Source organism: Rhodnius prolixus, unplaced genomic scaffold (genome assembly GCF_049639745.1).
Source record: "Rhodnius prolixus isolate KJV_2025 unplaced genomic scaffold, Rpr scaffold_1, whole genome shotgun sequence".
In the NCBI taxonomy this organism is placed as follows: Eukaryota; Metazoa; Arthropoda; class Insecta; order Hemiptera; family Reduviidae; genus Rhodnius; species Rhodnius prolixus.
Window position 1 is genome coordinate 44,721,708 of NW_027411581.1, and position 26,259 is coordinate 44,747,966.

Genomic DNA, 26,259 nt, shown 5'->3' on the forward strand with positions numbered 1-26,259 from the left:
TTAGCTAAAGATCGGACACATCACAAACAGTTGTAAAACAAGTAGAGTAGCCTTAAAAATGAAATTTTGCAGGCCCCCCACATCAGTACAGTTCATATCATAAAATTTAAAATAGAATTGGCTTGATTAACCCAGATTATAATAGCTACTCGTTGAAATATTCTTTCAATGCAATGGAACAAGAGTTTGTAAGGGAAATTAGAATAGAAACAATTAATGAAGCGAATGCGTGGAAGGTTATCATAATGGTTACTGAGTGATAGGAATCCAATGGTAACCACCACATCTTGACGACCTTTATTTTTTGTGAACCAAATAGTTTGCCTGGAGTTTTGGATAATAAATGTAAAAATGGAAGGGGATATACAGCTTCCCCGATTAACACGGTATTTACGGGCCTTCACTGGGCTTGAGCCGAGGAAACAGCTTGCAGACAATGCCTTTCCTAAACCGCATGATGCAAGAGGCGAGAACAAACCACTTGAAAGAGCTCAGTAAGTGAAGCATACATAATTTTATTAATATGTTCGGATGCTTCATACACATTTTTATACTATTTGTGAATTCAAATTCTTGTATTGGAAAGTGCTTTTGACATTTGATATTGAGGAAAAAATTTGAAATAATTTGATTCAGTTTTGGTGTTCTAAGAATTTATGATTACTCGATTTAATATTCTGTTGGAATTTACCCTTTGTGCGTAATGGAAACTGTAACTTCACCGATTGAAATATGATCCAGGCTCATTATTTCATTTGAAATTTGGTAGTAATAGTTGAGTACAAAATCTACAGTAAAGTACTTGCGGACTACATGTAAAGTTTCTTTAAGTATATAATGCTAAAACAAAATATGGCGAAAAGCTTGAAAAATATTAAGCATATTGAGAATAAAAATTCAAACTTTGATGTTTAATAAGAATCTTGGAATGGTGGAAATCTGAAATTTGTTATTGACAGAACACACGGTTAAGAAATTTGGTATTACATTATATCTGTTGTAGCCAAGTTGTTTTTTTCGGTTCTGAACAGAAGCTTTGAGGAGGACATGACTGTTTTGTAGAGCCATTCAGATTTTTTTGATTTAACTTGTTTACTACATTCCGTGTGTATGAAACTTGCTTATACTTCAAATATGTCCAAAATTTTTTTACTAGTAAAATTAATATTCGAGTGTTTTTAATGAGCAGAGAAGTTAAGCTTTCCTAACTTAAATTGATTTTTGAGAATTGTTAGTTGTTTTCTTGCGGTACTCAAGTTGTGCTTATTTATCTTCAGTTCCAGATTTATTAAGAGTTGTTAGAGCGTTGTCTCGAAACTTCGAAGCTAGATTTCCTATCTTCCATCACATTATAAATAATAGAGCAGTCAAATTCAAGACAAGTGCCTTTCCTTTTCTTTATTAAATATCTCATTTCCACTGAGGGATAGTCTAACTATACTTCTAAATGTAAAATTAATTTGTATGAAATGTCGTAACACTAAGTGTGTACATATTTCTAAGACAGCCTGCGCTTTCTTTGACAGTTTACTTGACCATGATAACGCAATGTATACATTATTTTGTAATTTATATTACTTACATTAAATAATCAATTAAAATTAAATAAAAATTTTTTTATATTTTCAGAACATTTGTATGGACTGACATATGGAAGACCGTAGAACATCATTCTTGTTTGACACCTGGAGTTTCAAAAAATTTGAAGTATCTACAGAATTTAGCAAAGGATATTTGTAGTAAAGTTACATAATTATTTCGTTTGTAATATTTTGTAAATTTTAAACTGTTCCAGCTTGCAATAACTTTAAATTATACCAGTTATCTTAGCCTGGAAGACCGTGACCATGTCCTCATCATCCACAAAACTGCCTTTTTTCAACTCTCTGAAGTTCTGAAGCTCCATTTCTAAGTAGACATGTTTGCACTGCAGTCTTGGACTGTCAGAATGCAACAGACTGAATGCCAATTATCTCTTATTAGTTTTTTGAGGGTATCCTCCCCCAAATGATCAACGTTAACTTTCTCTCACTTTCTATCTCTCTCAGCTCCTAGCATAAATTAAACTTCAATTCAAGCGAGCACATACCTATTTAATTGTTTTAATTTATATTCTTTTAGCTTTTTACAGTTATTTAATTATTGATTTTATTTTCTAGGAGACCAGTTTATTGTTGATGAAACAGCAATTTATCTATTCCAACTCTTTATGCATAAAAAGAAAGCATTAAGTAAACATTGTTCAATTTTAAAATTAATGTATACGAATATTTCTTACAGTCAAGTAGAAAAGATATGTTCGGTAAATTTTTGCTCTTCTCTTTTTGTAATTCATTCTTCTTTCTTTTAGTTTTCAAAAAATAATGTAAGTGTGATATCTGTTTAAGGTGGTAAACGAAATTGTTGATGAACTTTCAGATGAATGTATAGCAAGTATCAGCGAAAAGCTTATAAAGCCAAAAGGAAGGGAAAGTATGAATGGAAATATCAATACTACTTGGGGCGATCACATCAGATTCAATTTTCCTTCCTCATGGAACCCACCCGATACTAGCTTTTTAACTGATCTGAGCCAAGGGCTCAACACTGTTGAATCATTTTCAATGATTTACAATGCTACTGGTGCCCCAGAGAAAAAAGTTGATAATAAAAAAAATACAGTAAGTAATTGTAGCATTTATGAAAATAAATAAGATTTGTTTGTTGCCTACTAAAAATCGACCAATATTTAAACTTTTGGTTCCAAATTTAGTTGCTAAACCGTATGTTTCTTCGACTGTTTTATTTCCATTTCCAATACATACTTCCTTCTCAAATTACAATGATAAAGTTTTCTTTTATCTTAGTTAATAATTAATCCATCCATAATATGAATCCTCAAATAATACATTATTGATGTGTTTAACTTTTGGTATCATAATGCATTACAGTTTACATTACAGTTTGGAAAAGCGTGGATGATGAAGGAAGTGGAGAAATATTGCAATAATTCAAATGGACTCTCATCAGAAGACATTTGCAATTCAATCACGAATTTGTTAACATCTAATAGAACAAATGATGCTCTTCAAAATGAGGTAGGTGTTGTGGATTAATAGAAATTAATCAGTGTTTTTAGGAAGCAAAATGGAATTCGTCAGTTGTTTATCCAAACAAGCCTTAAATTTGGGTTTCTTATGCAGTTAGGAAATCTTACAATTCTAAAATATCTCGCTAAACTGCGGAGAGTTATTTTGAATAACTTTCTTATCTAACTGTTTTTCAATTAAGTAAAAGTAAATACCTTAATAAAACCAAAATGAAGCGGATTATATAGAAACTCTGATGGGAATTTAAAAATTTATCATTTTTATTACATTTACGTTAAATTTTTGAATGTTTGAGATGAGTTTTATTTAAAAAAAGTTTTGGAATTTCAGTTGTTTGACTTCTTAGGATTCGATAACTTTGAATTTATTCAGTTATTATTAGAACACAGGAAAGAAATTTGTATGAGCAATAAACTTGAACAGGAGAGAAAGAATATCTGTAAGTAACTGTTGTAGTTTTACTACGTAATAACTTCATTTGCATTTCTATTAAGAAACAAGTTCTCATTTATTTGTACAGTGCCGGATAAAAAACGAGAACCTTTTGTTACAACTGTGACTGTCAAATCACAAGAAGAAATTTTTTTGGAAAAACAAGCCAGAAAAGAAGAGAAAAAGTTAACAAGGTTTGCTGCAAAAGAAGATCCTTATGAACCTGAAGAACGATTTGATCCTGTAGAACTTAGAGCGAAGAGGTAAAGTAATTACTTCAGCGTGAAATGAATAGTCACTTCATTAATTAATTGCTTTTGGTAGAAAGTAATTGCCGTTAAGGAAAAATAAATTGTAGTTCCTATTCTATTGGTAATTTTCCTTGGTAGCTATTTGCTTAAGAATGTAGGTGTACGAGATGTACAAAATGTATTGTTCATAATGGAAATGTAATGAGCTTTTTTAAATTCTCTGAGAACTGATTTAGTTTTTATAAATCCACGAAAAGTCGATATACATACCTCATACACATTTTGTATTACCCTGATATCATCGAAATGTTTTCAGAATTGTTCTTGCCTAACTTTCTGCCAGGTTCTGTATAAGAGGAGTTAGAATATTACTTCTAAAGGAAATTGGAAAGTTCAATCATAGTATATTTCTCTTGAGCAATCGTTGGTTAAGTGGAACATGCCATAATTATTACAATTAAGAATTTCCCGGTTTATTGTTTTATCTTGAGGATTAGTTTTACGAAGCTTCAACAATTTATTCCTTTTTTATTTTTTTATTTTAGGCATATTTATTAATTACATTTATTTTATTTTATTTATTTATTGTTTTTTAGTTCCTCTATACTGAGGTTTTCCTCAGGAAAATATTTCTTTTATTTTCAGCCTGCAGCTGGTCCAATCCCAGATATTTTCTTCTCCAGTCCGAAACCATGGAGACTTTCTCGGAAGCCATCTGTCGACTTTTCCTGCCCTTTCTTCTTCTTTCTTTGAATTCCCATTTTTTTCTTTTTTTTTCGTTTCTAACTTTTTCAAGCTTGATATTTTCCATTAATCCATTTCGGTGGCTATTAGCTTTTCCTTTCAAGCCATATTAAGGTCCAAGTCCCAGCGGCATATAGTTGTATTGCTTTGTAACAAACTATTATACAGGGTATTCATTTTAAGATGGCTCAAATCATGGTACATCTGAACGTTGGGTTAACAATAAAGGATTTCGGGTTTTTCCAAAAAAACTTGTCACAATTTAAAACCTGATGAATTAGAAACAAGTGATATTTAATAATAATTTAATATTTGTTTCATTGTTTAAACAGTTATTATTTAAGCAGAGATCAGTTTTGCACAACAAGACCAGAGATCAAGACTAGATTTGAATTCATGCATTTATTATTTAAATTTAAAAGGTTTCTTGTTATTGAGAGTATTAATCTAGTTTAAATTTGACCTAGTACAAAAAAAAAAAAAAAAATTCTATTGAAGACTTTTTCTAACAATTAGCTCTTGTAATGTAAGGTCTGACCAATCATGAACTACTTTTAATAATTATTTTTTCGGTGATGGAAAATATTTATTATTTCAGAATTGCTGCGCTTTCCAATCCTGTAAGAAATGACTTTAACACAGAAACTAAAAAGGTTACTGTCAAGAAAGAGATATATCCTAATGTGTTCGATTCACTCAGTTTTGCACAACAACAAACTGGTATTACTTTTTATCTTTAATAATTAACTTCTTAATTTTATAAATGGCTTAGGCTAATTTTTTTTAATAAAACTCTATTTTATGTACCTAGAAAAATATACATACATTGATTTTGCTTGGAATTATTATACAGCTGTTTTTTGTTTTTTTTCCACCGCTAACAGTTTTCTTTTAGGCTTAATTCTTCTTTTCTTTATAATTTTACTAGTTAATGATCATTGCTTAATTATGAATATATTAACATCATTAATTTAGATGTTATTTACATCTATTCTCGAAAATAACAAAATATTCATCTTGTTGAAAACTTTGTAACTATTTGCTTGTTGAAGGTTACATTTAAAAAACTATCCATGTAAAGTTGCGGTCACCACTAGATGAAGAGTTTTTTCTTTTACTTAGTTTCAGTTGTGCTGTTCTAGTTTGTTATAGATTGAGGAAGTAGATATTTTTCAAATTCCTAAGATGATTACCTATAGCGATTCGGTAATGATGGTGGCCACCACAGGAGTACATTCTTACGATTGACCGTTTATTTGATTTCATTATTCAAACATAAAGAAGTAATCCCAACATTAAATTTCTATAAACATTATTGCTGAGGACATTTACCTCGAACTCCGTGTTTTTTGATTTTTTCCGTAGCAGTATTTCTTCCTTTAAAAAATTTCATAGAACTAAACAGTAAAAAATTTCTTTCACTCAACTTAATATCGATGCGTTTCTCGCGTAGTATTTGTATATATCTAAATGGTAGCTGTCCGTTTATTTATTTATTTTTTATTATATATCAATATTATTGTTCATGCTCTCTCGTTGTACCCCTACTTCAAAGAATTATTTTTAAACAAAATGTTTATAGAAATAAAATAGAGGTTAAAGGTCGACAAATATAAATCGAATTACTACTTTCATCTACAATAACATCCTCCATTTCCGTTTTCTAGCTAACGGTTAATGATAGTGGCTAAAAATCTGAGCGTTTACGCTAATGATGAAAATGGGTTAAATCAAAGTATTAATTACTAAAAAGTACTTTGCCCAATTGCATTGTTAAAAGACAGAAAAGCTGTATAAAAACTACTGAATACATCGGTAACGAAAGTGTAATCTTTATAAATTTGATTGTTAACTTTTAGTAAGCACTGGTGCAGATTGTTGTGGTTTTAATCAAACTGGATTTTACAATCACTCATCTATTAGATTGTGATTTGACCGATCATTGTAATTCGATCAGCAACAAATCGTTAAATTTTTTTTTGTTATTTCAGAGGTTGTTTCTGAATTTTCAACGATGAACATTACTAATTTTTTTTTAAAAGTCGTACACCTCTACTATATATGCGCTAAAAAGGAACCGTTATCGAAAGATTTGTTTTAAAAAACTAAAATAGGAAGGTGGAATGAGGGGGATGATCTCTCGTCCACTATTTAACAAATATTCACAATCCATACGCTCTGCTACACAATTGTGCGTTGACTTCTTCTTGAAATGACCACCAGTTTTACATATTTTGCCGTAGCGAACGTCAGAAGCGTCTTTGCCTATCCAGCTACGCCATTTTCAAACTGGAATTAAGACTCTAGTACTTTTTACAATCGCTCAAAATTTTCCTCTGTATATCTCCCAGTTCTATTCTTGCAACTTACCTAACCCAGCATAATCTGTTCTGGGGAAATCCACGATTGTTACGTCGCAATACAATTCATCAGTTTTTAATTGATGGCGTATGTTCACCACCCTCAAACTGTTGCAATGTAATTTAAAGCCAGTTTGGTTTCAGATAATGCATTGAACTCATCTGTGTAAGTTTATAATCATTTCAGTGGTAAAATTAAAAAAAAAAAAAAAACTTTACTCTTGACATGAATAGGACCATGGGAACTCCCGGAAAGGTCACTCACGCGAAAAAAAAGTCGCCTAGTTCATGCAACTACTGCCGTATTCTTAATATGGGTTTCTAAATTGGATTTTAGTTTTCGATCACTAGCTTGAGTGACCAGAGTAGTTAGTTCTGTGTGCGATCTTTTAATTATTGAGAGCATCTCTACAATCTATAATATTATTTATTACATTCCTTGTAAATAGTATTACGTACTTTGAAATTGTATGAAGATACAATAAACCTTTGATTTTTACTAGGTTTATTGAACAATGAACCTTGGATCATAGTAAAAAGAAAGGGAAAGCAAACAAGGAAAGCCAAAAGTAATACATAAAGTCGAATTGCTAAAAAGAAAGAAACCTTCACTTGTAATTCATTTGTGTGATGTGATTTTTTAATTTTCATTATTTCAAGATAATTTTTTGTTTTATATTTTCTGTAAAGTTCTTACTTAGTAATAAAGGTATTTTTTATTTATTTATTTTGTTTGTAATCACTGTAACCTTAAAAAAATAAATAAAAAATAAAAAACAGAAAATCGTATAATGCATCTCAGTGACTTTTGAAAGTGAGCGAGAGATTACTAACCTTGAGGCAGGCAGAAATAAGAAGGCTCCCGGCTTCATTGACATCTGATGTTGACGCGGCTTCTATGTAAATTGGTATAACTTCCTCAAGCTAAATTTTTTGTACTGCTATAGTGGGTTAGACTCTAAATAGATCATTCCAACCACTGGAAGTGCTAACGTTTTAAATTAAAATTTACATTCAGCTAATCATGTAATTTATTTTTGTGGCAATAAGTGAATTTTATAATTGGCATAAAATAGAACTGAACCAAAAGTTGCGCTTTTTTTTTATTGTTTCAAAATAATTAATTTCAACATACTGTATTTTTATTTACCTTACTCTCTTATGATCTCTGCAATAAATTATAGATCAACCACAATTAAAAGTGATCCATGATTATGAAATGACCTAAACTTTGTTTTTTGATGATCTTTTGAAAAATATCACATTTTCTATTTATATTTGCTTTTGATACTGTATTTTCTCAAAATAATGCACTGTTCCCTCTTGATTTAATTAAAAATAGTTTTAAACAAAATATTTTCTCACACAGATTTTTATGAAGAATAGCCACACACCTTTATCTAATAATAGACTTTTCTTTGTTTGTTTTTTTAAAATAACTTTATAATGCAGAAGGGTTTATCCTAGTTACAACAAATTCCTCTTTCACATGCATTCCATTTTTTATTAAATTAGTTTCCTCTGTACTTTATTTCTTTATTACAGGATATGTTGCTGGAATGAAAATGATGTTACCAGAAAATGTTAAAAGATTCGATAATAAACAGTATGAAGAAGTTAACATTCCAATCCTTCCACCATCACCATTAAATGTTGGAAATACACTAATACCAATTTCCTCTTTGGATGAGGTATCTATGAATATATTATTGCACAAAATAGTCTTCTAAAAACTGCACTAGTAGTTTTGTTTGTAATGCAAACGAGATGTATTTTTTTTTTACAATAGTTGCCATAAAAAGATTGGATGACATGTACTTAATGTCTGTCAGTAAGCCTCTCAATTGTTTTTTATTTTTCGCGAGAGAAGTCGCCTAAGTTCTTCGAAATAATTAATACCTTTTCAAATTTCGTATTTATATACACCTTCGCGATCTTTGGCATCTTCGGCCATTCAACATACGGTTTGGCAGATACAAATTTCATTTGTGAAGATTATTTATGCTTCCAGTTCTCAAACTTAAAAGAAAGGTATACCTTTAGTTTTTGGTACTTCAAAAGAAAGATGACGTAAAAGAAAAAATATACCTCAAATCGCATCTTCATCTTATACATTGCTGTTTTTTTTTGTTTTTTGTTTTTGTTTTTTTGTGGGGACGAGAGGAATAAATTTTTTTGATGGCCAGATGACTTTTTAAAGATTTTCTATTTATTTATTTTTCTGTGTTGTGATTTCTCCCGAAGCTGTTCTAAATCTAACTTATTTTCTTTCTGACATGATTGCTTTCGTGACAAACATGTGATATGGTTAATGTCATAAAGATTTGCCTTACTAGTTAAAGAACTTCTTTTAACCCCTAGCTGTTTAAAAAGCCTGACTTTGGGGCAAAGTAGTAGGCTTGAGTTTTTTGTCCAAAGAACTAAACTCTAAGTGAAATGAGCCGCTTGCAATGAAACAATACGTATATGCCATTTTCTCTTCTTTCTGAATGAACTTATCTTGGCTATAGCCAGGTTCGTTTAATGTATTTGTTGTCCACTGTAGAGGTTATTTAGGAGATATACAATCTCTTAAATCTTGTTGAAATAATATCTTAGTAAATTCAGGCGATTAGCTACTAATGAATATCTAGTTCGCTGAACCCAAATAGTTGTGCACGTCAACCATTATAGCAAGTTCATTTATGTGAGTGTTTGAGTTGTATTGTGTTTATTGTGTTAAGTGGGGAAACTTGGAGGGAGATCAATTTCCTTGAAGAAGTGGATAGTTTCCCTTCTCAAACTAGTTTCCATGGCTAACACGTCTCCATCGGCAACTTAGAAACGTTCAGAAGGTCATTGGAACGTAGAGAAATAAAAAAAAAATTTTCTACGAAAAAGAAGGATCTGACCTTTACCGAAAAAAAACTTTTTCATTGTTGCTTGGGATGTTTGGAAATTATTTATTGAATCATAATTTATTTGGGAATCATAGTTTTTTGCTATCCATTGATTTTATTTTTTCTGGAGTTTTAACCAAAGGTATTAGTTAAGTAAGAATAGATTTTGAAACTTGGGCAAAGTTAACATTTGGCTAAAATGTTTTCCATGTTACAATTGCTAAATACAGTAGGGACATATTTTCACTTTGAGTATCTTCTAGATGGATAGAATTATCAGAAAATAGGAAGAGTAGTTAAGTTAGTCCTTTAGATTGAAACAGTCAATTTATTTAAAAATCATTAATTATACAAGTATTTCAAGTGTTTATGTACTCTTATACTAAGCCATTGCTTTTTGTTATACAAGCATTTTAATGGGTAAGCAGAAGTCTTATATTTAAGGTCATTATTTGTCTAGTACGGTCAGCTGGCGTTTAGTGGAGTAAAGTACCTTAATAGGATACAATCAGTCGTCTTTGAAACTGCTTACAATACCAATGAAAACCTTTTAATATGCGCACCAACTGGAGCTGGCAAGACAAATATAGCATTGTTAACAGTGATGAGGACAATTAGACAAAATATTGAAAATGGAGTTATTAAAAGAGATCAGTTCAAGGTATTATTTAATTAAATTAAGCAAAATTAATACAATTTCTATGAAAAATGAATAATTTATTTTAATTTTTAATTATATGTATATTAATTATTTTTAGATTGTATATGTAGCACCAATGAAAGCTTTAGCTGCTGAAATGACTGCCAATTTTAGTAAAAAGCTAAGTGCTTTAGGTGTTGTAGTTCGAGAATTAACGGGTGATATGCAGCTAACAAAAAGTGAAATATTTAAAACTCAGATGTTAGTGACAACACCGGAAAAATGGGATGTAGTTACAAGAAAAGGAACAGGTACTTTTATGTATAGTTTTGTCTTATTACCCACCATTGTCATTGAAAGCAGGTTTTAGCCTTTGAAATCTCAAACGGGTAATTAAGCTAACCTACTTTACTATTTTAAGGTGATGTTGCTCTTACAAGACTTGTTAAACTGTTAATAATTGATGAAGTTCATTTACTTCATGGTGATCGAGGACCAGTAGTTGAGGCTCTTGTTGCTAGAACACTTCGGCAGGTAAATAGCGTTATTGTTAAATTTCAAAATATTAAAAGTAACATAATTTTAATTTGTAAAATTAACAATTGTTTTAAGGTGGAGTCATCACAAACGATGATAAGAATTGTAGGATTGTCTGCAACGCTTCCCAATTATATTGACGTTGCCAGATTTTTACATGTCAGTCCTTATGTTGGATTGTTTTATTTTGATAGTCGATTTAGACCCGTACCCCTGGAACAGACATTTATTGGCGTAAAGGCAATTAAAGCTCTTCAACAAATTTCTGATATGGATAGTGTTTGCTTTGAGAAACTCATTGAATTAGTTCAAAAAGGCCATCAGGTAAACTAACTTAACTTTAATTCCTTTCTATGTATAAATGTAGCGTATAGTTGGCCAGATGTATTTTAGTACTATTAATTTGTTAATGTTACCTTTTTAATCCTAATTTCGGTGTATTATTTATTTATAATATTACGTTGCTGTCTGCTAAGTTCTGGAGGCAAAAAAAAAAAAAAAAAGGTTACATAAATATGTTATAAAAAAATGAACAAACAATGAGTTGCAAGAGGAAAGCCTTCTTTTATATAATTTTGAAATTGCGATCCTCTGAAATTTATGTTTTGCTCACGCGTTTTTAGGTAAAATATGTCGTCCTACCTATATCACAGCTGATCCTTACCGTTCGTATACTTACTGTAGGCCAAGATTGGGTTCGTACACAGACGTATATAACTACATAAAGACTAATAGAATAAAAATACAATCAACTTTCACGCATCTATATTGACAATTATTTTAAAACCGATAATCCATTAGTTAAAGAAAGATCAATAAATAATGGCTGATTTGCAAGGTACTTAAGGCCAAGAAAGAAGAAATAAATACTTAAACTTTTACTAAATTCTTTTAAATTCGTGTGTGCACTAATGATTGAAGCTAAGAATTTTGACCATGTGCTTGGAGTAGCAATTTAACATTTGCAGTACATGTAATTTATAGCAGGAATAGAATTTTTATTTATGAATAACAAACTTATAGACATCTTAGTAAGAGATTAGGTTGTTTTACCAATACATAAATAGATCAATGGCTCTATGTGAATAGAAGTCATAAAAAAATAAGGGAAAGTGTGTTATCAATATATAGATCAACAGCTTTAAAAATGGCTTTGAAATTTATTCTGGGTCTTGTGAAAAATGTTAAATACGTACACTTGATTAAGTACGTGGAGCAAGGTTAGACAGTTAGAATACAGGGGTAACAAAATGTAGGTAAAATAATTATGTATATAAATATACGTTGTTTTGTATAGGTAATGGTATTTGTTCATGCCCGAAATGCTACAGTTAGAACTGCGAATGTTCTAATTGAAATGGCTAGACAGAAGAATAAGTTAGGACTTTTTCAACCAGCGGATGATCCTGCAGTCACTAATGCGGCAAAAAGTTTTGCTAAAGCCAGATCTAAAGAGCTTGGAGAATTATTTTTTAATGGATTTTCTGTTCACCACGCTGGATTGCTAAGGGGAGATAGGTAATTTTTTTTGACAAACTCTTTTAATTTTTAAGAGGGTTTTATACTGTTTAATTTGTTCTAGTCTATAATAAGTTGGAAATATAAAGATGAAATTCTTTCCACAGAAATTGTGAACTTTAATGAATCATCTCCATCAAATTCTATTTAATTTTATTTATTCTTACATTTATGACATGCTTTCATCCCTGATATTTTACAACAATTTTGCAATAATTTTTTCGACTTTGGAAAAGGTACAAATAATTTTTATTTTCCGGATAGAATGGTCTACATCACTTCCTAAGTAAATGGAGATTTGATTTTCGTAGCTTCTGAATTTCTGCAGATAAAAATTATTGACTTTGTATCTACTCTTCAGGAAGGGATTGTAAGAAGCAAAAACTGGAGATTAAAAATGGAAGGAAAAATACTGTTTTGTTAATTTTTAAAAGTTTTTTTTGTCAGCTTGTTCATACTATATTTATTTATTTTTCGAAAAGCATAATTAAACAGAATTAAAAGACTATTTGAAGCTTGTTTATCAGCAATAGGGTTGATATTCTCTTAAGGTTTTCAAAGTTAACATTTGACCTCCTCTTAGTTAAGTAAATTAATTAGTTTTGTTTTTCCTGGCGATTTACGAATAAAATTCGAATCAGTGAAAACTGTTTACTTTCTAAATTTCATTGGTGAAACTTTTTGAATTGTGCAGGTCTCTTGTTGAAAAGTATTTCAGCAGTGGTTTGATAAAAGTTTTAGTGTGCACAGCAACTCTGGCTTGGGGCGTGAACCTACCCGCGCACGCTGTTATTATTAGGGTATTTATATTATTTCATTATAGCTATGAGTTATTTTCTTTTCTCCTTGAATTATTTAACTGTTTTCTTTAGGGAACTGAAATATACGATGCAAAACATGGAACTTTCATTGATTTAGGTATATTAGATGTTCTGCAGATATTTGGACGAGCAGGACGGCCGCAATTTGATTCATCAGGGCTTGGCATAATAATTACAGCACACAACAAATTAGCGTATTATCTTTCACTGCTTACTAATCAGTTTCCAATTGAAAGTAATTTCATTAATTTCTTGGCAGATAATTTAAACGCAGAGGTAATTATGTGCTGCTATTGAAAACATGATGGTCTTTTTAATTATTTTAGAATTATAAATTAATGAATTACATCATTTCAGATATCGTTGGGAACCATATCTAATATAGATGAAGCAGTGGAATGGCTTAGTTATACATATTTATTTGTCAGAATGAGAATTAATCCACAGGTGTATGGAATAAATTATCAAGATGTTGTTGTAAGTTTCCTTTCTTTATTTAAGTTAATTATTTTGGCAGACTAAAAATTTACTTGATTTCTGTGGAGTTTTATTGGTTCATTAGAAAAGTGTGGTTACGTATCTTTGTAGCGATCTTCGTTAGTGCTTTTGCAGTTTATCAAGGAAGACCCTGATTTATTTAGTGTTTAGTCGCGGAGACCAGTAAGAGTTAGATTTTCTTTTTTCCACAGTTTCTTAGAAGGCCATTCAAAAAATTAATTCAGAATTGAATGAAAGTTATATTCAATTTTTTTATATTCCAGTGAATTTAATGGTCCTTGTATATTTTTAATTTGTATAATATTTTTTCTCTTTGTTGAAAACTGATTTTAGGAAGATCCTAATTTGGATTACCGACGTCGTGAACTTATTGAAGTTGCAGCCAAAGCGTTAGACAAAGCTAGAATGGTTCGGTATAATATTAGAACGGGAGATCTTGCAATAACAGGTAGTGGTGCTTCTTAAATTCTGAAATTACGAAGTCAGTTTTTTTTTCAGATCACTATTTTTTTGTATTTTTCTTGTTCAGATCTAGGGCGAATCGCCAGTCATTTTTACATTAAATATGATACAGTTGAGGTATTTAATGAGATGTTAACTTCTGCAATGCATGAATCAGAAATTTTAACCATGGTATCACATTCCCAAGAATTCCAACAGTTAAAGGTAAGTAAAAAAAAAATGCGAAGCAATCATCTCAGAAAGCAAATAACACTTTAGTTAGTTTAACCTGTGAAAAACAGTCTGCAGATACTTTACGTTAAGCATCTCAATTTTGTTTTGTTTGTTTTTTTCCACTCGCTTTCCCATTTTCCCAACTGAATTTTTACATTTTCGATTGTTTATTTCCAATATATGTTATTGTCGGGTCCCATCGTGGCATCTAAGTCTTCTATAAAATATCAACATTTAAATATTTTCTAAGAAATTAATGGAATTACTTTCAATGGGTAACTGATTATAAATAAATGCAACATAATATGCTAAGTGATGATATGTTAATATCTGATGAATAAAATTGAGGACGTCCTACAAGCCCAAATATAAAATATTTCGATTTACGTAGAATTTGTTAGTTACACTTCTTTCTTCTCAGAGGATCTCAAAATGTTTATATCCTGTGAAAACAAAAGAAATAATGATATGATTTAGGAATAACTGGTATTATTTCTATTCTGTTCTATTTATGATTAATCTTGTATGAGTGTGGAATTTTAATAGTTTTAATATCGAATATTAGGTAAGAGATGATGAAATGGATGAATTGGAAGAAATATTAGATAATAATTGTGAATATGAAGTTAAAGGTGGTAAAGAAAATTTACACGGCAAAGTGAACATTCTAATGCAAGCGTACCTTAGTAGGTGTAAGGTTAATTCATTTTCTCTGATGTCAGATTTAAGCTACATTTCGCAGGTAATTGGTTAAAATTTTATGCTGTAAAAAACCAGAAAGCTTTTTTTTTTCTTACTAAAGTATTTATTGTTTTTAATTTTTTAGAATGCTGTTCGCATAATTAGAGCTCTTTTTGAAATAAATCTACGTTCAAATAATTCACTTCTGGCAGGCCGTTTCTTACAAATGGCTTTAATGATGGAACACCAGCAATGGAATTGGGAAACACCGCTTCGACAATTCTCTATTTTACCTTATGAAATAATAAGCAAAATTGAAGAAAGAGATTTATCAGTTGAATCTTTGCGAGAAATGGATGCGAAAGAAATTGGTAACACATATAAAATGAGTTGGTCTTGTTATTGATCTATCACAATTATTTTCGAAGTTTATTTACTAACATACAAAAAAAAAAAAAGTTAAGCTCAGTTACAATATTCCTAGAATTATTATTATTGGATATTAAGGCAGTTCGGTCCCCTGCTAGATAAGCTTTTTGTCTCTTCCCCTAGGTGATCTAATAGGTAAATACTCCTCATCCTACCAGGTCCAGGACCTTCCTCACCACTCTTTGTTGCAATATGATATTTTCTGGCTGCAGAGATTCAAATGACTCTTGTCGCAACCTAATCAAGTATAGTAATCCAATCAAACTAATATGAGAAACCTTTTCTCCTCATTCTGATGATCAAATAACCGCACTCCGTGGAAATGTGTCCTCTGGACCTACCGCGTTCAATAAGGAGACAGTCACCAGGTTCTTACCTTACCCAGAGTAGCAGCAGTTCTGATCTCACTGATCTGTGCGTTAACTGCTGAGAGAACTTTCAATGATTATCTCAGGTTGTTAACCAAGTGGTAACAGTATTCTTTTTTCAAATGCAAAATGTGTGAATACTTTCTTATGTAGAAAAAATCTTCACATAATTCGTTTCGTTGTTTATCATTACTCAAATACTTGATTTGATTTTTATGTAAATTGTTATTAATTAAGTTATTTATTTGAACTTTTAATTCAGGTATCATTCTGAGAAATAGTAAAATGGGTGTTACTGTCAAAAGATGCGCTTTTGAATTCCCGTTTCTTGAAATGACGGCATCGCTTCATCCCATAACTAGAACTGTTCTTCGAGTTAAACTGACACTTTCTCCAAATTTCAAGTATTGAACAATTAATTTGAACATTTTTAAAGTTTTAAATGGAAATCAATATTTTTGTAATTATATATACATTTTGTTCTAAAGTTGGAATGATAAGGTGCATGGAAAAACTTCTGAATCTTATTGGATATGGATTGAAGATCCTTTGGATACAAATATTTATCACTCAGAATTTTTCATTATCACAAGAAAACAGGTAATTTTTTCGACCTAATTAATGCTTTTTATTATACGAAAATTGAGTAACTATATTTTTCTGATAGGTCCTGCATCGAGAACCGCAAGAACTTGTAATGACCGTTCCGTTAGTAGATCCTATACCTGCTCAGTATGTAATTAGGTTAATGAGCGATCGATGGCTTGGTTGCAGTAATTCTTTAGCAATTGGTGTACAAAATCTAATATTACCTGAGAGTCACCCTCCTCACACAGGTATTTTGTTTCGTTTTTAAATTTTTAATATTGTTTAATTTCGAAGAATTTATTATTTCTTTTAATTGCATGAATTGTATTTATTTCAGAATTACTGGATCTCCAGCCTCTTCCAGTAAAAGCTTTAAATAACCCACATTATGAAAAATTATATAAGTTCAGTCATTTTAATCCTATTCAAACACAGATATTTCATTGTCTATATCACACGGATTATAATGTTCTCTTGGGTGCACCAACTGGTTCTGGCAAAACTATAATGGCAGAAATAGCAATGTTCAGAGTATTTATGAATTCTCCAGGAAGTAAGGTATATATACTGTCTCTTACTGCTTTTATAGAAAAGATTGCCGTAGTCTCATATTTTTGAAATTGCATTTTTATAAAACATTTTAGATTCCAGAGCATGAAAAGTTTTTTCCCCATAAAAATGTTTTCATTTGATATCTCATTGACGTCCCGATAATTGAATGTTTATAGAATCATCCTGCTTAAATTAATTCAAAGTTTGAAGAAATTGCCCATCAAGAAGAACGACTTTACCGAATAGATTTTTGGTATTAGTTGGTTCCTTGGATTCACTGTAAAGTTTCATTGTTGTAAAGTTTACAAATTTTTGTGATAAGTATGTTGCGAAATATATATCGGTTTTGAAGAAAATGAAAAAGTTAGAACCTTGGAGAATGGTCAAAAATAAAGTTGTGTGACCTTATTTCATTTTGTTGATGAATTTGAGAAACATATAGTAAAGAATGATTGCTATCTTCTCCGCCCGCATCTGATCACATTTTTGAGAGTAGCTTTCAGACGTAGCACGATTATTCTTAAATTTCCCTCTTTCTCTTTTTATTTGTAATCATCTCTACACAATGATCATCATCTGAAGTTGATCCTCCTGGCTTCCTCCACATGTCACAGTCATTCCTCTTTATTTTTAGCAAATTTTACCAACCAATACCTTCGGCAATCTGATGCGTCCTAGGCTCGCTGTCGGCTTATTGGCTTTCGATTGCAACTTATATGAGATTTCGTTGCTTTTAATACCTGTCTTTAAGGTTTACATAGACATCCCTTTCAAAATGGGAACAGTTTTCTAATTGAATAATCATCTTAGCCATTGTTCGTCTCTTTCTTACTCTTAGTCCACAATTGCAGACCTATGTCTTCAGGTCGGGGTGGATAAACGATTTTATACTATGTCTGGAGGTTACTTCTCTTTTTCAACAGATGTCTTAAGTGATCTTTTTTTTATTCGTCCCTTAATTTCACTTGTGTTCACATTTTAACTGTAACTAAAGTGAGCGGAAATAGAAAAACTCACTCTCTCGAAAGAGTACTTAGTACCAATGAATTTTAATCTCACTAACATCCCGACAGATAATCGTATTCATACTCTTCTTTATGACTGCTCGGTCTATTTCTTTGCCATTTCCTCATTCTTCAAGAAGGCTCGATCAGCACATCCTATTTTTTAAATACTCCGTTACTTAGCCCAGGCGAGAAGCCCTGCCTTAGCCCATTTCTCTATTGAAATTAGATAAGATAAGGGACTGATCCCGAATCTCCAGGTGACATTCTGCACTTTTATCTTCAATAACCAGTTTATTTAGGCATAGCTTGCTTAACTTTTATTCATGTGTTTGATTTTTTAATTTTAATTTTTTGTTTAAAGCTTTGAAACAACTTCGGTTTTAAATTCTTACTTATATTTTAGGTTGTATATGTTGCTCCTCTTAAAGCACTGGTTCGAGAGAGAATAGAGGACTGGAAAGTTCGATTAGAGAAAGGAATTCATAAATCTGTCGTAGAACTGACTGGTAAGGTTACTGCTATAAGTACACTTACATAAACAGGTTAATCCACCAATTCTTCTTCAACCGTGCATTAACTTACATAATTTACAATTGAATGAAACGACTTTCTACACCCAAGCCTAAAGAAGCTACAATGTCTATGAATATCAATCACCCAAGGTCCAAACTGCCCACAACATAAACCCAATATCTTTGATATCGTCATTTTATTCGTCGAAGAATACATGTTTTTTAAACAGCTGATCAGTTTCGGGCTTTCATCCATCATCAGTGTTGACTAATCAATTTGGTGTAGAGAATTCGACTTCAACTAGGCTTCTTTACTACAATTGCTGGCTGAATGTGGGAGGTTACACGGTGTAAATGTACGTTATTTAAAATGTTAATAGAAATTGAAACATTTTTGTAGAAATATTGAAATAAAATTAGTAAAACCTAGTATGTGTTCAAGAGTTCTGTATGTTTTGAGCATAGGTAATGTTTAAAATAGTAAAGTTGGAATTGTAATACATATACGCGAAGGTGCGCATGAATTCAAGCAGATTTATTTTAAAACACTGAATTATATACCTAGTTCATTTGTACTGGAAAATAATTATTGCTAAATTAATTAATTAATTAGTAAAAAAAAACTTTTCTAAAATGTCAAATCTTAATCTTAATTAGAGCTACTGCTTCATTTATTATTATTTATTCAGTGTTAATACAAAATGTTAATAATTAAATCAATATTCACAGGTGATGTGAGTCCGGATGTCCAAGCCATTATGAAATCTGATATAATTGTAACAACTCCAGAAAAGTGGGATAGTATATCACGAAGTTGGCAGACAAGAGGTTACGTTCAAAAAGTTGCCTTGATAGTGCTTGATGAAGTTCACCTTTTGGGTGAAGATAGAGGTCCTGTTTTAGAAGTTATTGTTTCTCGAACAAATTTCATTTCATCACATACTGAGAAGCCTATAAGAATAGTTGCACTTTCAACTGCTTTAGCAAATGCAAGGGATTTGGCCAACTGGCTGGGCATTAAAGAGGTAAATACAATAGTTTAAATATTTGTGGAATTTGAAAGGCTTTATTTATTTTTATTTAAAATTTATTTATTTATTGAAATTTATTTTTTAAACGTTATGTACAAACTAGATGGGACTTTATAACTTCCGCCCTTCTGTACGACCTGTGCCTTTGGAAGTGCATATAAATGGATTTCCTGGGAAACATTATTGTCCTAGGATGGCTACAATGAACAAACCAGTTTTTCAAGCAATTTCTCAGTATTCACCGGCTCAGCCAGCTTTAGTGTTTGTTTCATCTCGAAGACAGACTAGGCTAACGGCGTTAGATTTAATAGCATGTCTGGCATCAGAAAATAATCCTAAGCAGTGGATGCATACTTCTGAAGAGGTAATATCTTGTATTAAGCTCACATGTTTATTATCACTATACTTTCATCTCAGTACTAGCGAGACATTACTTAGTAACTCCTTTCTGCTCTTTAACTTTACGGTCAGTTTCTTGACCAATCCCAATTTTTCAAAGCACTTTTGTGGTTGGTATAATTGCCTACCACCGTAAGGAAGATTCTGAAGATTCTTCTTCGGAGCTACTCATTCTATTTGTTATATCTCGACCTCGATATGATTTTAGGCCTCGATTGGGATATTCCCAATCCTTAACGAGAGTACCTTTGTAATAGTTGATTTTTTGATTATATTGGGTCCTTAAGATTTGACGCCTTCGAATTCATCCCTCCATTCTGAGAATTAACCAGTGTCAGTAATTTAAATTGCTTCTGTGCTTTTACATAGCAAGTAAATTTATATTAATTTTATTTTTATTTTTTCTGGAATTATTGTTATATCTTCTATGCATTTCTTTTTGTTATTGCCAAGGAAATGGATCAGATTATCGGCACAATTAAAGATACAAATTTGAGGCTGACTTTGGCTTTTGGAATTGGTCTTCATCATGCTGGGTTACAAGAAAGAGATCGAAAAACTGTTGAAGAATTATTTACTAATCAAAAAATTCAGGTAAATATATAGGTAAATTGATTGATTGATAGAAAATTAATTTCAAATTATGACAATAAATGCAAAATATTCCCTAATTTAGACGTTTCAGTAACCAAAATTATTTGTTTTTTAAATTCTGTACGAAACACATAAAAAATGAAGTGATTTTAACATTAATTAATCGAAATTTTTCAAAAATGTATATTTTTCTTAATATTTTTTTTTTAAATACAGCTTCTTTAATTATTCATAACTTTGAAAATAAAAAGGCCATCAAAATGATTCCACTGCATTGTCTTTATAGCAAATTGTATTTAAATAAACTTAGTTCAATTACATGTTTTGCTAATAATTTGAAAAGATACAAAACATTTAATAAGGATTTTTTTTTATAAAAAAAAAGCAAAACAAAATTTTTTTGATCAATGGTAGCGACCTCTAAATATTAATCGATTTTGCTTTAATACGGATGAAAATTTTTGTTTTTAAATAAACTTTGATTTTCCGCCCGGCGCTCTTTAAAATTTAAAAGTCATTTTTTGAAACACCCTAGTGAGGATACCTGTGTACTTGCATCACTCTGGTTTTGTGTACTGCACTGCCGTCTGAAGAAGAAATCTCTCAGTTTTTATGAACTCTGGCTTACACTAAGAATTATTTATTTCCTGGAGATTATTATCCATTTTTATGTCATTAATTCAACTTTTTGGGATGGAAATAAGACAAGGAAAACAGAGCACAAACAAAAGTAACTTCTTCTTCTAGATGTATATTTTAAGCAAGACGAATCTAAAGACAGCAATAATAATTCCATTTGCAACTGGATGTTTCTATATGGAAGAATTTAGTTTGACTGAAAAATAGAAATGACGTGATTAGTGAGTGTTTAATAAACACTGTTTATACCTGGCAACACATTTTTTGTATGATGTGTTTTTGTATTTTGGTATTTTTAGTTTTTGTATTTTTGTTTTTGCTCTTCCAATTGACTTTTAATTAAAATTTTCTTGTAGTTTCTCCTTGTATAATAATGCCCTCAATTACGAGGTATATCTTTATTCAGTAGATGTGAACAACAGAATGATGGTCTTGCTAAAAAATTCAACTTACTCCACTAAAATAAATCATTACTTCAATAACAAATGCCAAGTATCAGGTTCTTTAATAGTTACTTTCTGTTTTATCACCTGAGTAGGTGAGTACTACATCCTACAATCTAAAATAGAAAAGAAAAATACTTTTATCGACTGATTCCGTGTTAATTAATGCAGAACAACGACTGCAGAGAATTAAGTAGTTCGATGAAATTACCAATTTTTAAATGAATATTATTAATGTAATAAAAAGATTCTACAATATTTCAAATTTTATTCAATAAATAAATCTTTAAATTCGTTAATATCTTAGACTTAAAAATTTGAAAAAAAAAATGCTTAATACAAAGGAGTTAATATTGTTCCCCAGATTTTTCAAATTGAGTAAACCTTCGAGGCTCGTTTTCTGAGAATATGATATTGACATTTTGGTTCTGACTTGCCTCCATTGTGCAGTACGTCTTATTATTCTACAGGTAAAGTAATAGTAAATCTATTTTATGCTTTTTAGGTACTTATCGCCACAGCAACTTTGGCGTGGGGAGTAAATCTGCCAGCTCATTTAGTTGTTGTTAAAGGAACTGAATTTTATGATGGAAAAACTAAACGTTACGTTGATATGCCTATTACGGATGTTTTACAAATGATGGGAAGAGCTGGTAGACCTCAATTTGACAATCAGGGTGTATCAGTAATACTTGTACATGATGTTAAGAAAAACTTCTATAGAAAATTTCTATACGAACCATTTCCTGTGGAATCAAACTTACTTGAAGTTTTACCAGATCATCTGAATGCAGAAGTAGTAGCCGGTACCATAAAAACTAAACAAGAAGCTCTTGATTACCTTACATGGACTTATTTCTTTAGAAGACTACTGAAAAATCCTACTTATTATGGTTTGGAATCTCTGGAATCAAATGAAGTAAATCAGTATTTATCTAACTTAATCAATAAGACACTCCTCACTCTATATTACGCAGGATGCTTAAACATGGATGAGGTAAACATCGATGTAGTAAAATAAATAAATATATATATTGTTAATATTTTAATATTAGTGCATTAATGGATAATATGTAAGCTTTAATTTCAAACTGTTAATTTTCATAATTTTTTTTTCTAATTTTGGTTTTATAACTAACACAGGATGAAAGGACTGTGACAACAACGTCTATGGGCCGAATTGCAGCCTATTATTATCTCTCCTTTCAAACTATGCACCAGCTTCACGATAATTTAGAACCTGGACTCCCTCTAGAAAAATGTCTGTTTGTTATGTGTCATGTTTATGAATACAGTCAGATACCTGTCCGACATAACGAAGAAATTCTAAATGGGTGAGTTCTAGTGATGTGAATTTTTTACTTTACTTTGTATGATGTAAAGTGAAACAAATTTTCAGTAGCTTTTAATTCCATTGGTGCGGTGAGATTAGCGTGAAATACCAGAACACCTGATAAAATTTGAAAAAGTGTTATTATGCAAACTTTACAATATTTGGCATTTATTTTATTTAATTTTTTATAGGGATTTAGCTAAAAGTTGTCCTTGGCCTGTGGATCCTCTGCAGCTTGATTCACCCCACATAAAGGCCTACTTATTACTCCAAGCTCATTTTTCACGGGTAGATTTACCTTGTTCTGATTACTACACTGATTTAAAATCAATTTTGGATCAAGCAATTCGCATTTTACAGGCAAGAATGTTTCAAGCATCTTGTTTTAATATAGAGTATCTTTTTTTATTATTATTGTTTCTTATGTGTTTGATAATTTGTTCTCTTTAATTTAGGGTATGCTTGATGTAAGCGGGGAATGTGGTTGGTTGGCTCTATCGTTAAGAATTCAGCACTTAATGCAAATGATTATGCAAGGTCGTTGGCTAACTGATTCCCCTTTTACTACCCTTCCTCATGTTGAACCTTACATGGCATTAGCATTACATAATAAAATGTATACTCTGCCCAAAACTATGCATGCTGCTAGAAAAGGTTATTCTGCAATAGCCAATTTATTTCTGCCCGAATTAGATGAAGGACAAATTGAACAGGTAGTTACATACAATATTTTAGTTAACTTTGGGAGTAGAAGAGAGTCTATGTTTCTTGCTAGTATTAAAAGCTGCCTTTTTTTTTAAGGATGCTTTTTAACCTACTTTTAGAAAGTAACTAAGATTCAGGAGTTGAAGTCTCTGAAACACATGTATGATTTCTTTCAGATATATCAAGTTTTGAAGTCACTTCCAATTCTAAAAGTTGGAGTGGGAAACATCAATGGGAAAAATTATGATGACTTCAGCAACAAAACTAATAACTTAGCAAAATCTTATAATTTACATATTGGGGAAGAATATTCATTGAGTATCCTACTTGAAAGATTGAATAAGCCTGTCGAAAAGAGAGCATATGCACCGAAGTTTCATAAACCAAAAACAGAAGGTTGGATTCTAACACTGGGTGATATCGAATCGAATGAATTGCTTGCACTTAGAAGAGTAACATTTACACATAGAACCACAGTTCAACTGATGTTTTATCCACCTGAAAGAAAAGGTAAAGAATTCTTAAGAAGGCGGATATTTGGCAATAGCCAGAGAAAGTCTAGTTTTATATGTTACAACGTACAACAATTTAACTCTCGAGAAACTCCAGATGAAAGGCACTAATGGCAACCGAAAAGAAGCAAGTTTTTTGAGAAGACTTTCTCTGGTCATTTTGCACTATCCTTTTTACAGTTTAAGGCCATCGAATTATGAATAAGGCAAAAATTTTTGTTCTAATTTCTTAAATTAAACACTAGTATTTCTTTCAAGAATTAGAATATTGCTCTGTACTATTTGAATATCAATTACAGATTAATTTATTTAACTATTTTACACTGATGATTTGTCGAATTTAGAGAATCAGTATTGTCCTAAGTCATTGCCTACTCTTTTAACATTTCAGATTCTTAAATATTGTGAATCAGTCTTAAATTTAAAATACTTAATAATATGCCAGCTTTTTTCGATCTTTTTTTTTGTAATAATTTTGTTGAGAGCTTGATGTACCCACATTAACAAGGCAGCAATAAGTTTTCTAAATCAAAAGTAAAAACCACAGGAATCAGAGACTCCTTCGACGACTAATACCAAAACATGACTTGCTACATAACTTATCATTAACTTGATGATTTAATTAGCCATACCTTATTGACCTAATTTACATATAACTAATTTTTTTTTAATTTTGTAAAACAGAAATAAGCTGCTGGCCAAGATTTTTTTTCAGTTTTTCCATTATTTTTCTAGGGCCTTGTTTTATGACATTATATGTAATGTCAGACACTTATCTTGGTCTGGACCAACAATATGATATTGAGATCAACGTCCTAGAAAGGAGAGCATCTACAAAGGAAGACATTTTTGAATCATAGCAATAAATACTGTAGGATATAGCAGATGCATAATAGACATGTCTGCAATTATTGTAAATTAAGTGAAAAATCCATGGCTGTGAAATTGCATATTTCTTTACATTGTGATATATTCAAACAAGTGACCAAGAATGTAACATTTTTATGATTTAAAAGGAAAATACACGGAAAATATAATTTTTTTTAAATATTTGTAAGATTTTGTATTATCTAGTGCTTCCTTTCAGTATTTAATTCGACTTCCTGTATTAGTAAACAAACAAACAAACAAAATCATAATAAAACCTGCAAGATTGTACCTAAATATGTAATGCAAAAAATTATGTCTTTACAAAAATTAGTTTCTACTTTCAAACATAACGAATAACCACAGCTACTAATTTGGGAATTAGTCTTATTAGTACTATTTTATAAAAGCTTTTATAAAATAGTACAGTATTAACATTGTTGATGCACAACATCTAAAATATCGAAATATAGGTGCAAAAGCTAAGGGAAGTAACCGAGAAAAATCACAAAGTGAAATGTACACCATTAGAAATTGTACAGGCTAAACGACGTAACTTACTAAAAATGATGTCTTTCTCTAATATAAAAAACACTCATTTCTGATTTTCAAACCGTACAATTTACGAAACTCAAAAGGCGTAACTCTGGAGTGCCCACCTTCGATTTTTATAGAGATTTTTGCAGTCCGAGTTAAGAAAACGAAGAGGGCACCCCAACTTGACCTTAGTTTAGAGTGCTCATTTTTAGTTTATTGAATTTTTCACAATTTCTCTATGTTAATCGTTAGTGTCACCGGTCTATAAAATTTCGATGTTTGTACTGCATTATAAAAAAATACCTGCATTATGAAGAATACGCTAAATTATTAATAATCATTTAGCATTCAAAATACTTACATATACATCATAGAGATAAAAATGTTTGTTAATTTGGAATGAACAACTAATTGTAAAATACTTGGGTCTTAATTTATAATAATTTGAATAATCATTTCGGCGACGGGCAAAAAAAATAAGGATTTTGAAATAAATACAAAGATTAATTATAATTAAAAAGACGTCTTAAGAAGGTATAGCCAGCCCCTTTTAGAAGTTTTTATACAAATTTTTCTATATAATTCAGTTCTTACACCCTTTCTAGCCTGTGTATATAT

At 30.8% G+C, this 26,259-nt stretch overlaps 1 protein-coding gene across 2 annotated transcripts; it reads left to right on the forward strand.

The window, feature by feature from the left end:
• The first annotated feature begins 232 nt into the window (after positions 1-232).
• On the forward strand, positions 233-25,289 carry obe (activating signal cointegrator 1 complex subunit obelus). 2 transcript variants are annotated; one of them, XM_074140533.1, is made up of 35 exons: positions 233-494; positions 1,630-1,739; positions 2,160-2,302; positions 2,388-2,660; positions 2,931-3,077; positions 3,420-3,528; positions 3,610-3,784; positions 5,115-5,236; positions 8,422-8,567; positions 10,216-10,416; positions 10,514-10,706; positions 10,817-10,929; positions 11,008-11,256; positions 12,230-12,450; positions 13,145-13,250; positions 13,323-13,547; positions 13,629-13,748; positions 14,103-14,217; positions 14,299-14,435; positions 15,010-15,186; positions 15,271-15,496; positions 16,185-16,326; positions 16,411-16,522; positions 16,590-16,758; positions 16,848-17,068; positions 18,473-18,575; positions 19,311-19,606; positions 19,716-19,976; positions 20,465-20,605; positions 22,193-22,684; positions 22,831-23,021; positions 23,212-23,380; positions 23,476-23,733; positions 23,902-24,235; positions 24,973-25,289. In XM_074140533.1, the coding sequence occupies exons 1-35, from the start codon at positions 352-354 to the stop codon at positions 25,095-25,097; spliced, it is 6,465 nt and encodes a 2,154-aa protein (XP_073996634.1). In that variant the 5' UTR covers positions 233-351; the 3' UTR covers positions 25,098-25,289. The 2 variants fall into 2 exon arrangements, with proteins under 2 accessions (XP_073996634.1, XP_073996642.1); XM_074140541.1 differs by having other exon boundaries at positions 2,943-3,077.
• Positions 25,290-26,259: the final 970 nt, after the last annotated feature.